This window comes from Salvia miltiorrhiza, chromosome 8 (genome assembly GCF_028751815.1).
Source record: "Salvia miltiorrhiza cultivar Shanhuang (shh) chromosome 8, IMPLAD_Smil_shh, whole genome shotgun sequence".
In the NCBI taxonomy this organism is placed as follows: Eukaryota; Viridiplantae; Streptophyta; class Magnoliopsida; order Lamiales; family Lamiaceae; genus Salvia; species Salvia miltiorrhiza.
The window spans coordinates 13,083,960-13,096,381 of record NC_080394.1 but is presented as its reverse complement, the minus strand read 5'-3'; the positions used below and the strand labels follow the sequence as shown (position 1 = coordinate 13,096,381).

General features: G+C 32.6%; 2 protein-coding genes across 3 annotated transcripts; one reads left to right on the top strand and one right to left on the bottom strand.

Annotated features, from left to right (window-relative positions):
- Window positions 1-3,961: 3,961 nt before the first annotated feature.
- Window positions 3,962-5,711, top strand: LOC131001130 (protein NETWORKED 1A-like). 2 transcript variants are annotated; one of them, XM_057927379.1, is made up of 2 exons: window positions 3,962-4,282; window positions 4,371-5,711. In XM_057927379.1, exons 1-2 carry the CDS (start codon window positions 4,118-4,120, stop codon window positions 5,511-5,513), a joined length of 1,308 nt encoding a protein of 435 aa, XP_057783362.1. In that variant the 5' UTR covers window positions 3,962-4,117; the 3' UTR covers window positions 5,514-5,711. The 2 variants fall into 2 exon arrangements, with proteins under 2 accessions (XP_057783362.1, XP_057783363.1); XM_057927380.1 differs by having other exon boundaries at window positions 3,967-4,282; window positions 4,374-5,711.
- Window positions 5,712-6,669: 958 nt separating this feature from the next.
- Window positions 6,670-9,782, bottom strand: LOC131001129 (40S ribosomal protein S3a). Its single transcript, XM_057927377.1, has 7 exons — window positions 9,630-9,782; window positions 9,453-9,500; window positions 9,257-9,362; window positions 7,791-7,928; window positions 7,513-7,698; window positions 7,179-7,379; window positions 6,670-6,956 (listed from the first exon to the last, which is right to left on the bottom strand). The coding sequence occupies exons 1-7, from the start codon at window positions 9,638-9,640 to the stop codon at window positions 6,864-6,866; spliced, it is 783 nt and encodes a 260-aa protein (XP_057783360.1). The 5' UTR covers window positions 9,641-9,782; the 3' UTR covers window positions 6,670-6,863.
- Between the last annotated feature and the right edge of the window lie 2,640 nt (window positions 9,783-12,422).

The window sequence follows — 12,422 nt, the reverse complement described above, 5'->3', positions numbered from 1 at the left end:
AAACGAAGGTACCAACAGTACCAAAAGTTCATTACAACATCACAGGAGTTGAAACACCCGCAATCCAGCCATCTAAGCTCCGTTTAGACACCCCTACTAATTTTTATATGTCAATACATAAATTTCGAATCTAGTATGATTTTAAGAAAATGGTGCGAAAAATTTCGCTTTGTTTCATTATTTTATCTTAAATTTATGCACTATTTATCTGATTTCTTCAAATTTTTGGATTTTAGCTTGATAGACTTTGAAATAAATTTAAATTTAATAATTTAGTTTCATGGTAGAATCATAATAAATTAAAAATTTATATATTGCCATACTAAAACTAAAATTTATGTGCAATTTATGAATTAATTAAAAGTTTGTGTTAACATACCAATTGTATACGTAATATTTACAATCTCACTTTCACTCACACTGTTTATGGTTGTATGTGTAACAATGATTGTATATTGTGTTGTTTGTATTTTTTTAAAAAAAATTATTTTATTTATAAAAATCAAATTATAAAAAAAAATTCAGGTATTTATCATCCGGTCTCGGGTAATAAAAAAAACTATGCAAACCCACTATCCAATTAATTGATATTCTATTAATCATATACGGATTGGGTACAAAACGATGTGGTTTGTAATTATTGAACAATTGAAATCATATAGTCCTAACTTTTATTAATACTTTGACAATGAAATGCAGTTTAGTTAGTAAGACGTTTTTCTTGTAAAGTTGTAATCAATAAGTTGGGGTGGGTTTGAGTCACCGGTGGAGAAAATGACAACTCGTTATTGATCCTCTTTTAAAAAACTGAAAAAAAATAAAAAAAAAACTTTTATTAATACTTCAAATTGTTTTATAAAGAATTTAAAGGAAGGTTGTTTTATAAAACCATTAGGCGAAATGAAATAATCTTTATGTTTTGGGGAAATGGTGGGAATTTTTACTTTTTAGGGGATCTTTTTAATTTTGAAAATATTACTAATTTTACTATAGTTAGTCATATAAAAAGACATTCAACTTCAAAAAATATAAATTATTTATATTTTTTACTAATTTAGTTAAATAATTATCATGAGCAAAACTAATATTATATTAAAAGTTCATTAATAGGACACCATGCGACTATTATAATAGATAGCAAATTATTATTATTAATTTGTTTTAAGAATAAAATTATACCACATTTACAAAAGGATGTTTGGTAATTGATCAATCATTTATTTAAATTAAAAATAATAATTATAAATTATATAATCAATGGAACTAATTATTAAAAGTTGACTTTTTATAATAAATTAATCACTAAACAATTATTTTTCCAAAATATATTTAAACAAAATGAAATTGAAAGTCAAATGAAGAAGTTGATGTTAAGTTACCTAGCAAAATTCTAGGTACATTATTATTTTTTATTTAGTTTTAAGCTTCCATATAAATTAGAACACGAAATGAAGAAAAGTCACCTAGCAAAAAATCCTAATGTTGCAATTTAATTCAATGTGAATTGGTGACACACAATTTCTATTATAGAAAATAGATAATAACGGGTAGTATTAATTTATCTATTTGAGTTTTAAAATTACTAATTATTAGAAACAATAAATAATTTTAGGTACATACATGTATATGTATTAGAAATTGTGTTAAAAAGTCAATAATAATAATAGTATTTATATAACGTACGTTTTTAAAATATATGTGTATATACAGTATAAATGATTTTCGAATCTCACACTTGGACGTTGGCATCTGAGGGCAGAGCAAGAATAGCAAACTCAGCATTACAAGAAAATACGCAGCCACTACTAGAAAAGCTATCAAGAAATAAAGAATTAATGAGGAAGAAGACCAAAGAAGTGAAGTTGAAGGAATTGTGAGCCGCGGATGGACAGTATCAAGAAATTATATTTTTAGTTTTTCTATATATATATATATATATATATATATATATATATATATATATATATATAGGGGAGAGTTCAATGGAGACCACTCCCCTATATAGAGAATGAAGACCAAATCTGGTTCCTTGATCTAACTTAATCTAATGGTGGTAATTTAATTGATTAATTTTATTAATTTTCATTTATTTTATAATCAAAAGGTTAAGCATGTCATTTTCTATTTAACCCTAATCTCACACTCTCTCTCATTCACGCTCTCTCTCTATCTCTCTCTCAATCACTCTCCCCCCCTCCCCCGCCGCCTCCATCTCTGCTGCTCTGCCGCCTCCCCATCTCTCCTACTGCTCCGCCGCCTCCCCATCTCTCCTGCTGCTGCTCCGCCGCCTTCCTCCCCGCCACCTTCCTAATCGCCTCCATCTCTCCTGTTGCTGCTCCGCCGCCTCCCCAATCTCCCCAAGCCGCGCCAGACCAGCAGCGCCGCTCCCCCACGTCCGTCCCTCTCTCCTCAAAATCGACATCCCTTCCTGCCTTGGTAATGGTCGTCATCGCAGGTGGAGCCACTGCCACCGCACCCTAGATCCCTAAATCTGCACCATTTTCTTTCGATCTCCGGGATCTCCGGCGACCACCGCAGGTGCCATGACCACCGCCCTCCAGTTGTCGCCGCCTTCTCGCACCAGTTCCAGTCACCACCGTCCATGATCTGCCGCCTCCAATCCCAGATCTACCGCTTCCCCTCCATGATCTGCAGCGGCCTCCACGCCTTAATGGAGACCGATCTCCCCTACCGAGTTAAAACAGCGCTGGACAGAGAAATCACCCCCTATTTTCGATTTTGTGAGATGAATTTTACCATTTTGGTGGTTCTGTGCTACAAAATTCGTAAATTCTGTTGGTTGTAAAGTCCAGTTGGGTGTTAAAAGGTAGAACCTTTGTATAAATTCTGTTGGTTGATTTCTACAAAAATAATGGAAAAATTTGGTTGATTAAGGAGTTTGAACCTAATGTTCGTAGAAAATATTAATGAACGTACTAATGTTCGTTGATATGTTCGTAGAAAAATGAATGAACATACTAATGCTGGATGATATGTTCGTAGAAAAACAAATGAACATATTAATGTTCATCGATATGTTCGTAGAAAAACAAATGAACATACTAATGTTCATCAATATGTTCGTCGGAAAACAAATGAACATGCTAATGTTCACCTATTATGTTCATTGACGGATCAGGTCCCAGAATTGGAAGAGAGTAATTTTCGGGATTTGTTCAACCAGATGCCATAATTCGTGGATTTGAGTGGACGTTTTTGCCCTTTTTGGATTAAATAAATGTAATTAACCATTATTTAATTACATGAAAAATCAAATCAGGAAATAATCTGGATCATTGATTGGATTGAGATGAATGGCCTTGATTTGGTCTTCATTCTCTATATAAGAAATGGTCTCCATTGAATGCGACCCTATATATATATATATATATATATATATATATATATATAGGGGGCCGCTCCAATAAGACCCCCTAATTTTAGTGAGATCTAGGGCACGATCTGATGCGTTTATTTTATCAATCCTATAGCTGATATTGTATCTGGAGGGTGATTTTTTTCGCAGGGTTCGAATCCTGGAGGGAGTAGAATATTTTAAATTTTATTATTCATCAGTATATAATGCATTGTTCAGCAGTATATACGGCATTGTTCATCAGTATATATGTCTTATTCATTACCAATTTTTTAAATTTTATTTTTCATCAGTATATAAATCTTGTTTATTAGATATATACTTTTTGTTCATTAATATTATATGTCTTATTCATTGTACTCATGTTACACGAAAAATAGGGGGTTTCACTGGAGCGCGCCCCTATATATATATATATGTATGTAGAGTATATACAAATCTATATTGTTGTGGTGATTCTTTATCACAACAAATTAAACTCATAAATAAAATTTGGTGAAGGAAGATAATCTAGTCGAGGACGAATATTCAATCGTAAAAGATGACCAAATACAGGAGAATCGATGGGGACAAGTAAACTAAAAACCACAAGAACTATGATCACTGAAGAAAATTTTTTGTTTCGATCTTCAGGTCTCTTCTGTCCAAGAAGTTCTGTTAAAGGATAAGGTGCAGGACCTCACCGGGGTGTGCCAGAATCTTGAGCTTAAAAATGCTGCAAAAACATCAGAGGTTGAACAAATGAAAGGAAAGATTTGTCTGATGGAGAGCGAAATCAAGGGACTGAAATCCAAACTTTCAGCATATGATCCAGTCATAGCTTCCCTAGGAGATGATATAACACTCATAGAGCACAATCTACTACTTCGTTCCAACCTTAAAGCTGCACATAGTCAAGAGACAGAGGTAAATACTCTTATATCACAAGTAGATGGAATTTTTCATTTCTTCAAGTTCAAGATATTTAGTATTTACTGCTTCCTTCCATTGTTAGCAGTTTCTGGAATTTGCTCTTCAAGCTAGTGAAGCCACATCTCTGATACCTTCGGAAGATCAATCCCTTCTTAGTTTGCAGAATTTGCAGATGAGAGCTAAGGTAGTCAGAAAATTGATGGAAGACACAAACAAACCTGCTTTGCGGAGAAGATCAAATTCAAAGAGCAAACAAGAACCTGTGATTGGTGAGGTTGACCACTCGAAGATGCAGCCCAACTCAGGTAGAGACAAGCATGAGCGCAGCAGCAAGAAAGCATATTCAAGTGAGCTGAATGACTCTCCCAAGTTGCAGAAAGCAAAAGCCAAAGCCTCAGAAGCCCGAAATGTGATGCTAATGAAAGATATTCCTCTTGATCAAGCCTCTGATAACTCCATGAGGAAGACTGGTAACGCTGGCTCTGATGATCTGATGCTTGAGCTGTGGGAGACTGTCGAGAATGGAAACAGAGATCAAACAATTGGAGAATCTCTTAGGTTGACGGGCAGATCAAAGGGAAGGGAAAGAGCTTATGATCAATTACTACCATCCACCGACTCAGATATGGAGAAAGAGTGGGCCGTGGATAAGCTGGAGCTGTCGGCTAGATTCACCGAGCCTAATCAAGAACTGAACGACAAACACATCCTCGCGAGACTTGCCTTCGATGCTGAGAAGCTGGAAAGTCTCCAGACAGCACTGTATGACTTGAGAAGGAAACTGGAGATGAACAAGAAGAATAGAAAGGCCAAAAACGTCGATTTTGGAGCAGTTAAGGAACAGTTGCAGGAAGCAGAGGACACACTAGTTCATCTGGTTGATTTGAATGTACAGCTGGTGAAGAACATAGAAGAGTGCCCTCCTGAAGAAATGGCTTCTCCAAGGCTGAAAGAGACGATGAAGACATGGAGAGTCAAGGTGATGGAGCAAGCTGAAAAGGGGTCCGAGAGGATCAACGTGCTCGAACTAGCCGTGCAAAAGATTCAATTCGTGCTGTCAAAGGTGGAGGATGAAGGCAAAGGGAGCAACAGATTCTTGAGAAGCAGAACTGTGATTTTGAGGGACTTCATTCACAGCGGAAGGAAGAACAGCGGAAGGCGAAAGAAAGGGCCCAACTGTGGGTGTTTCAAGCAATCAACTAGTGGAAACAGAAGCCGTTCTTGAGTTTTCACTTTGTCTGAAAGATTGATTCTTGGAGGTGTTGGTAGGTTTGTTTCTGTTAAGATAGTTGGAACTGACTCATCTCATAAGTTGAGAGGAACTGTAATAACTAGATGTTGCTCTATTTGTGTATTTTCAGCTCATCATTATGTTGGTCTTAGAAATATTGGTGTTTCATATGCAAGAAAACCAGTTAAGTTATTCGATTTTGTTGCATTATTAACTATTGATGGCATCTTTATCCACTTGATGTGTGTTGTTGGTATTTTGTTATTTGGGGGAAGAAAACAGTAGAGCCTCGAGAGAGGTTTCAGCTAAATGGCTATCTCCGAGTTGCAAGGATGGTCTATCCTTTCTCCTAGCCTTCAAAATTTACCATTTGGAAAGCATCTCGTGCAAAATTTATTGCAAGTGTGTGTTTTCATCACTTCATGCTTTGTCTAATTGTAGACTCCTAAAACAAGATGGCAGATATCACTTCTTCTGTGATAAATTCTTCTTATAAGAGTCGTTTAAATTAGTACCAGGAAGACATTGTGCAAATGAGCTAAATCATAAACATCCATTTTCTTCCAATACAGTACTTGAAACAACACACTAAGTGCTCGTTTGGTTCAAATAGAGGAATGAAATCAAATAAAAGAGTGAAATGGTAACAATAACCATTACTTTTATTGAATGTTTGGTTTAATAATGGAAATAAGTCATTAGTAAGGGATTCTCTTTCTTTTGTTTCCCCTCTATTTTGAGGGGTAATAAATTGGGTGATTTGAATTACCCACAAGTAAGAGTAATGGTTAACTTATTACATAAACCAAACAACAAATAATGAATTCAATTAATTGAATCTCTTTTCAACCTTTAAAAACACCCAACCAAACGTGGGCTAATTCTAAACTGATGGCCATCTTTCGTTACACTTACATTTTCTGATCAATTTACTCTATGCCATTAATCCACCTAATTCTTATCCATTTGAGATATATATATATATGATTAGTTGGTTACTCAAACCATATGAAAACATTGAAATGTCGCATCTGTTTACTTTTATGTTTAAACTGCTACATGCGAACAATAACAATGCTTTTCAACTTTTCTAAGTTATTTTCGAGCACTCAAAATATAGGAAAACAAAAAACAAATCGACTCAATAACAAAAATACAAAATTGAGTGTTGCGCATTTATAAATATAACCACCACATCAGATCAGACAGATTTATCAATAAAACTTACCAGACTCAGGAAAAACAAAATCTCTTACAACAAAAACTCCTAAAACAAATATAGTATCGATTTCAAGATAATACAAAACCAGTAAACATGACATAAGTTCAAAACAAGGGAATCTATCAGGCACCAACAACTTCAGTTGGCTCAGCAACTGGCTCCTCAGCAGGCCTATCCAACTTCGCACCAATATCTTCGGTATAATCACCATGGACCTACACAACAAATATCCATTAATTATTCAAGATGCAGTGTCATATTGATGTTAACAAAGATATTTCAAGTAATCTAGAAGATAAGATATTCAAGGGCAACTCAAAGTCAGCAATTCAGATTTGTGAAACACAGTTGAATCATATTCAAGAGAAAACTGTTTAGGTCAAATTGATAACATATTACAATTAAGAACACTCAGGATAGAACGAAACAAAACTTACCTCCATTAACTTTCCAAGGTCAAATTTGGGTGCTTTCAAGATTTTAACTTTTCTAATATAAACATTCTGCAAAGGGTAGATGCTTGAAGTTGCCTTCTCAATTTCCTTCCCAATTGACTCGGGAATGAATTTCTGCACCAACTCCTTCAGGCTGCAGGACTGGGCCTGGTTAACCATGATCTCCCGCATCTTTCTCCGAATCTACAAAATATACAAGAATATAAATACAAAAGGTTGATAATCTATTGATGGTTCATGATATGAAAATTATGGATATCATATATAGTCAAATAAAATTGTAATAACAGGATTTGAAAATTTTGGAGGTATTCACCTGGCGAACTTGGCTGGTCTTTGCATAACATGTAACCTTTTGCTGGTTCACACGCTTCTTCGTGAAGGCAATACAGAACATCCTCAAAGTGTAGGCGTCGGTCGTCTTCACATCAATGTGAGCCTCAATGAGTGATTGCCTTTTTCTGACAAGTGATCTCAACTTGTCAGTGGTGAAGTCCATACCCTACAATTTTTACACAAGTGAAAAGCAGACATTTTAAGATCGACAATGTACTCAAAACAAAAATCAAGTAAGAATCTTAAAATTGTGCATACCCAGAAGTTGGTGAGAACGTTCTTTCCTTGAACATCTTCAACTCTCAAGCGAATCTTTCTGTATGCGTGATCCTCATCACCTTGAAGATCAGCCAAGGAAGCCTCGACCACTCTGTGCTTGAGCCCTTCTGAGGCAATCTGATGACAAGCAATAATTCCATTAACAAACAAACAAGACCCATAGGCTAGGGAAAAGAATGCAGAGACTGGTCACATCTTTACTACAACCATTAACAGCAACAACAAAACATCAAACTAATACAAAGACATCCTGTCTACCAGTACAACATCCATACCATAACAGCTAATTGCTTCGCAATACATTCATTTGAGAGTATTTCAATTTCAAGATAAGCATTCCAACAAAAACATACTTGCCTTTATAACACAGTTTAGGCATATAATAAAGGTTACTCATTAACAAAGATCAGTTTACGTTAATAATGAAAATAAATTGAACTATGGTATAAACAAAATTCTGTGTACTAAAATCATTATATTTAAAGTAAATTATTCGAATCTGAGAGCAATTCGACCGCTGCACCTGCATTTGATCTCGTTGGTTTCATTCCAAAATTTACACACCATTTTTCCTTTTTTTTTATGCAAAATCACATCCTAAACACTACGTACCACAACTCAATAAAATAAACATACTACGTTGCAATTAAATTCACCAAATTATCAACCTCCAAAACAAAGGTCAAACATCCATTTCATAAGAAGATGTCACATATTTAAATGCCAGAAAAATGTAAGAAAGAAAACCATATATACACAGAGAGAAACAGTCAGTCCATTATCAAATTCCATGAAACAAAATTTCATATGTAAACTGTAAATGCAAATAGCATCATTGCTGTTAAAGTCATTCATTTTTGCCAAAATTTGAAGAACTATTATCATCAACAATAGCAGCTCACATTTAACAGGGTAGATATATAGACAACAATTTGTGCTTCTATCGCAATGAATACAATTCAAGAAGCTCCCGCTCACAAAGCTCAAGCTGGATTAATTACCACAAATATTGATTTGAAATCAAGATTCTTACTACATAACCATTAAAATACTAAATTCATATTTCAAGTCCGAAAAGGGGGAAGGCGAAATATAAGGCTGTCAATCAAAATCCCAAGCTAAGTTACAAACACATTCAATCAAAAATCAAATTCATATGAACATCAGCAGAAAAGATAGTGCAATCCAACTAGAACAAAAGAAAACTGCTCAAAATTGAAGCAATAAAACAACGGCATAATGGCCACTATTATTCTACATGAAATTCAAAATTAAGCATTTCAGTATCAGAAAGAAGTAAAAATAGTAGATTATATTCACCACATAAAAGGATTTGCACTAATTCAAATTAAACCCAAATAAATAAGGAAAAGGGGCACAAAAACAGGGTAACGTTAGTAATCCTTTTAACAAAAATGCGAAAAGGAAAGTAATAAAAATTGTACCTTGGTACCCTGAGTACGGGTAATTAGGGTTTTCCCAACGTTCTTGTTGCTGAAAACTGAAGGGGCTTTGATATCATACCACTCCTTCTTTGCAAATGGATCGACACTACAAGAACAGCGAATATTTAGTTAGCAAAAACTTCAAGAATAAACAAACATTTTAACGTTAAAAAATAAAAATAAAATAATCACTCACGCCTTCTTCTTGCCTCCCTTCTTTCCTTTTGAAATCCTCTTGTTCTTGCTGCATCAAATCAAATACAAAATCATCAATCATAAAAGAATTAGTAAAAAAATTCAAGAATCAGCAGTTATAATGAAAGAGGGTATTGTCTTGTGCGGCTAAAGACATAGGCAGTTAAATGAGAGATACCCGACAGCCATGGTGAAAGAGCAGCTGAGGTTATGAGGTGGAGAGAGAAGGCTCTTCTCGTCGAAGATGTGCGCTCAGCAAAAACCCTAGCAGCAACCTCTGCTTATTTCTCGTGGGCTTTGAGCTTTTGAGTTTTAGTAATTCCGGTTTGTTTCATTACTAGTACGACCATCCGTGCGATGCACGGCGAAATCGAAATTAAATGATATGTTTAAATAAATATATATATATATATATATATATATATATATATATAAATATTAAACAGAAATAAAATATAATAAATGCAAAATATGATTTAAAAATAAAATACTAATTACTCAATAAAATTTCGAATTTAAAAATGTAATTTTCAATTATGTATAAAGTGTAATGATAATTATAGTTATTAAATTATTTTAAATTATTTGATAATGAAAGTTAATATTACACATTATTATTATAGAGCATTTCACACATAATAATAATAAATAAATATTTTCATTCACAAACATAAATAAAAAGTTGTAAAATTTTAACAAATAAAAAGAAAATAAAATATTTTAAAATTTTAGTAACCTGTTTGTTTTAAATTCATTTTTGATAATTTTTATACCATATTAAACATATTAAAGATCTTCTGACAAACTTAATCTTAAGATGCACATTGAATATTTTTTTATAAATTAAATTTGACCATGTTTAGAAAAGAATTAAAATCATAAAAAAGAAAAGAGAAAAAATATAGTTAAAAAATTGATAGGAGAAGAGAGATAAAAAATGGAGGGAAAAAATGGATGGAGAAAACTCCTCTTTTATATATTATATTTGACCATGTTTAGAAAAGAATTAAAATCATAAAAAAGAAAAGAGAAAAAATATAGTTAAAAAATTGATAGGAGAAGAGAGATAAAAAATGGAGGGAAAAAATGGATGGAGAAAACTCCTCTTTTATATATTATATAGATTTTAGCTTAAATTTGTACACTATTTATCTTATTTCTTCAAATTTTTGGATTTTATAGCTTGACAGACTTTGAAATAAATTTAAATTTAATAATTTAGTTTCATGGTAGAATCGTAATAAATTAAAAATTTATATATTGTCATTACTAAAACTAAAATTTATGTGCAATTTATGAATTAATTAAAAGTTTGTGTTAACATACCAACTGTATACGTAATATTTACAATCTCACTTTCACTGACACTGTTTATGGTTGTATGTGTAACAATTAATGATTGTATATTGTGTTGTTTGTATTATTTTTTTAATTTTTTATTTTATTTATAATAATCAAATTAAAAAAAAAAATAATTTTTCAGGTATTTATCATCGGATCTCGGGTAGTAAAAAAACTATGCAAACCCACTATCCAATTAATCGATATTCTATTAATCATATACGGATTGGGTACAATACGATGTGGTTTGTAATTATCGAACAATCGAAATCATATAGTCTTAACTTTTATTAATACTTTGACAATGAAGTGCAACTTAGTTAGTAAGACGTTTTTTCTTGTAATCAATAAGTTGGGGTAGGTTTGAGTCACCAATGGAGAAAATGACAACTCATTATTGATCCTCTTTTAAAAGAAGAAGGGAAAAAAAAAACTGTTATTAATACTTAAAATTGTTTTATAAAGAATTTAAAAGAAGGTTGTTTTATAAAACCATTAGGCGAAATGAAATAATCTTTATGTTTTGGGGAAAAGGTGGGAATTTTTACTTTTTAGGGGATCTTTTTAATTTTGAAAATATTACTAATTTTACTAGGGATGTCAATCCAGTCTGAAATCCGTCAATTCGAGAGGGTTAAGGTTGAAAATTTTCAACCCGATAAAAATTACAACCCGACTAGCCCGTAACCGAATAACCCGGCACCCGATAGGGTCGGCCCGGCTAACCCGATGGCCGATGGGCTAGCCCGAAAACCCGAATACATAACATAAATTATTTAGATATAAAAATTAGAAAATGATAAAATATTATAAAGTCTCATAATTTCGCTTTTTTGTATTTTTGAGATGCTTTGATTTTATGAGTTCAAACTATTGTTGGATATTTTATTGTTTTTTCTTTAACAAAGTTGAACATTTTATTGTAACCAACTTATTTTATATGTTATGTAATCTTGATTTTTTTTTCTTTTTCTTCTTCAATATTTTATATTTTTGCATTTCATGCTTGCTAGTTGCTATATAATTTAGTGTGAATAGGGGAATCAAAAGTTGAAGCACCAAATATTATCAATGTTGAATAAGAGTGTTACTCAAATGTTTAGACTTTATATTTATTTTTGAGATGCTTTGTTTCTTTAATTTCAAATTATTGTTGAATATTTTATTTTTATTTTTTTAACAAGTTGAACATTTTATTGTTATTAACTTATTTTATATGTTATGTAATCTTGAATATCTTATATTTTTGCATTTCATGCTTGCTATATAATTTATATTTTTTATATCTACGTATATTTTATACATTATACATTAAATTATTAAGAATAATAAAATACAAATGATAATTTTATTTTTACGCCTTTAACCTGATTAGTAATGTTAACGGGTGACACACAATATAACGTACGTTTTTAAAATATATGTGTATATATAGTATAAATGATTTTCGAATCTCACACTTGGACATTGGCATCTGAGGGCAGAGCAAGAATAGCAAACTCAGCATCGTCGGCTGAGTACAAGAAAATAGCCACTAATAGAAAAGCTATCAAGAAATAATTAAAGAATAAGGAAGAAGACCAAAGAAGTGAAGTTGAAGGAATTGTGTGCCGCGGATGGACAGTATCAA

Bases quoted from the DNA above. Each gene is read 5' to 3' on its own strand.
- LOC131001130 (XM_057927379.1), top strand. From the start codon at position 4,118: ATGAAAGGAAAGATTTGTCTGATGGAGAGCGAAATCAAGGGACTGAAA. The intron at 4,283-4,370 runs GTAAATACTCTT...TTCCATTGTTAG, and splicing joins CACATAGTCAAGAGACAGAG to CAGTTTCTGGAATTTGCTCT.
- LOC131001129 (XM_057927377.1), bottom strand. The intron at 7,699-7,790 runs GTATGCACAATT...TAAAAATTGTAG, and splicing joins ACGTTCTCACCAACTTCTGG to GGTATGGACTTCACCACTGA. The intron at 6,957-7,178 runs GTAAGTTTTGTT...TTTGTTGTGTAG, and splicing joins ACCTTGGAAAGTTAATGGAG to GTCCATGGTGATTATACCGA.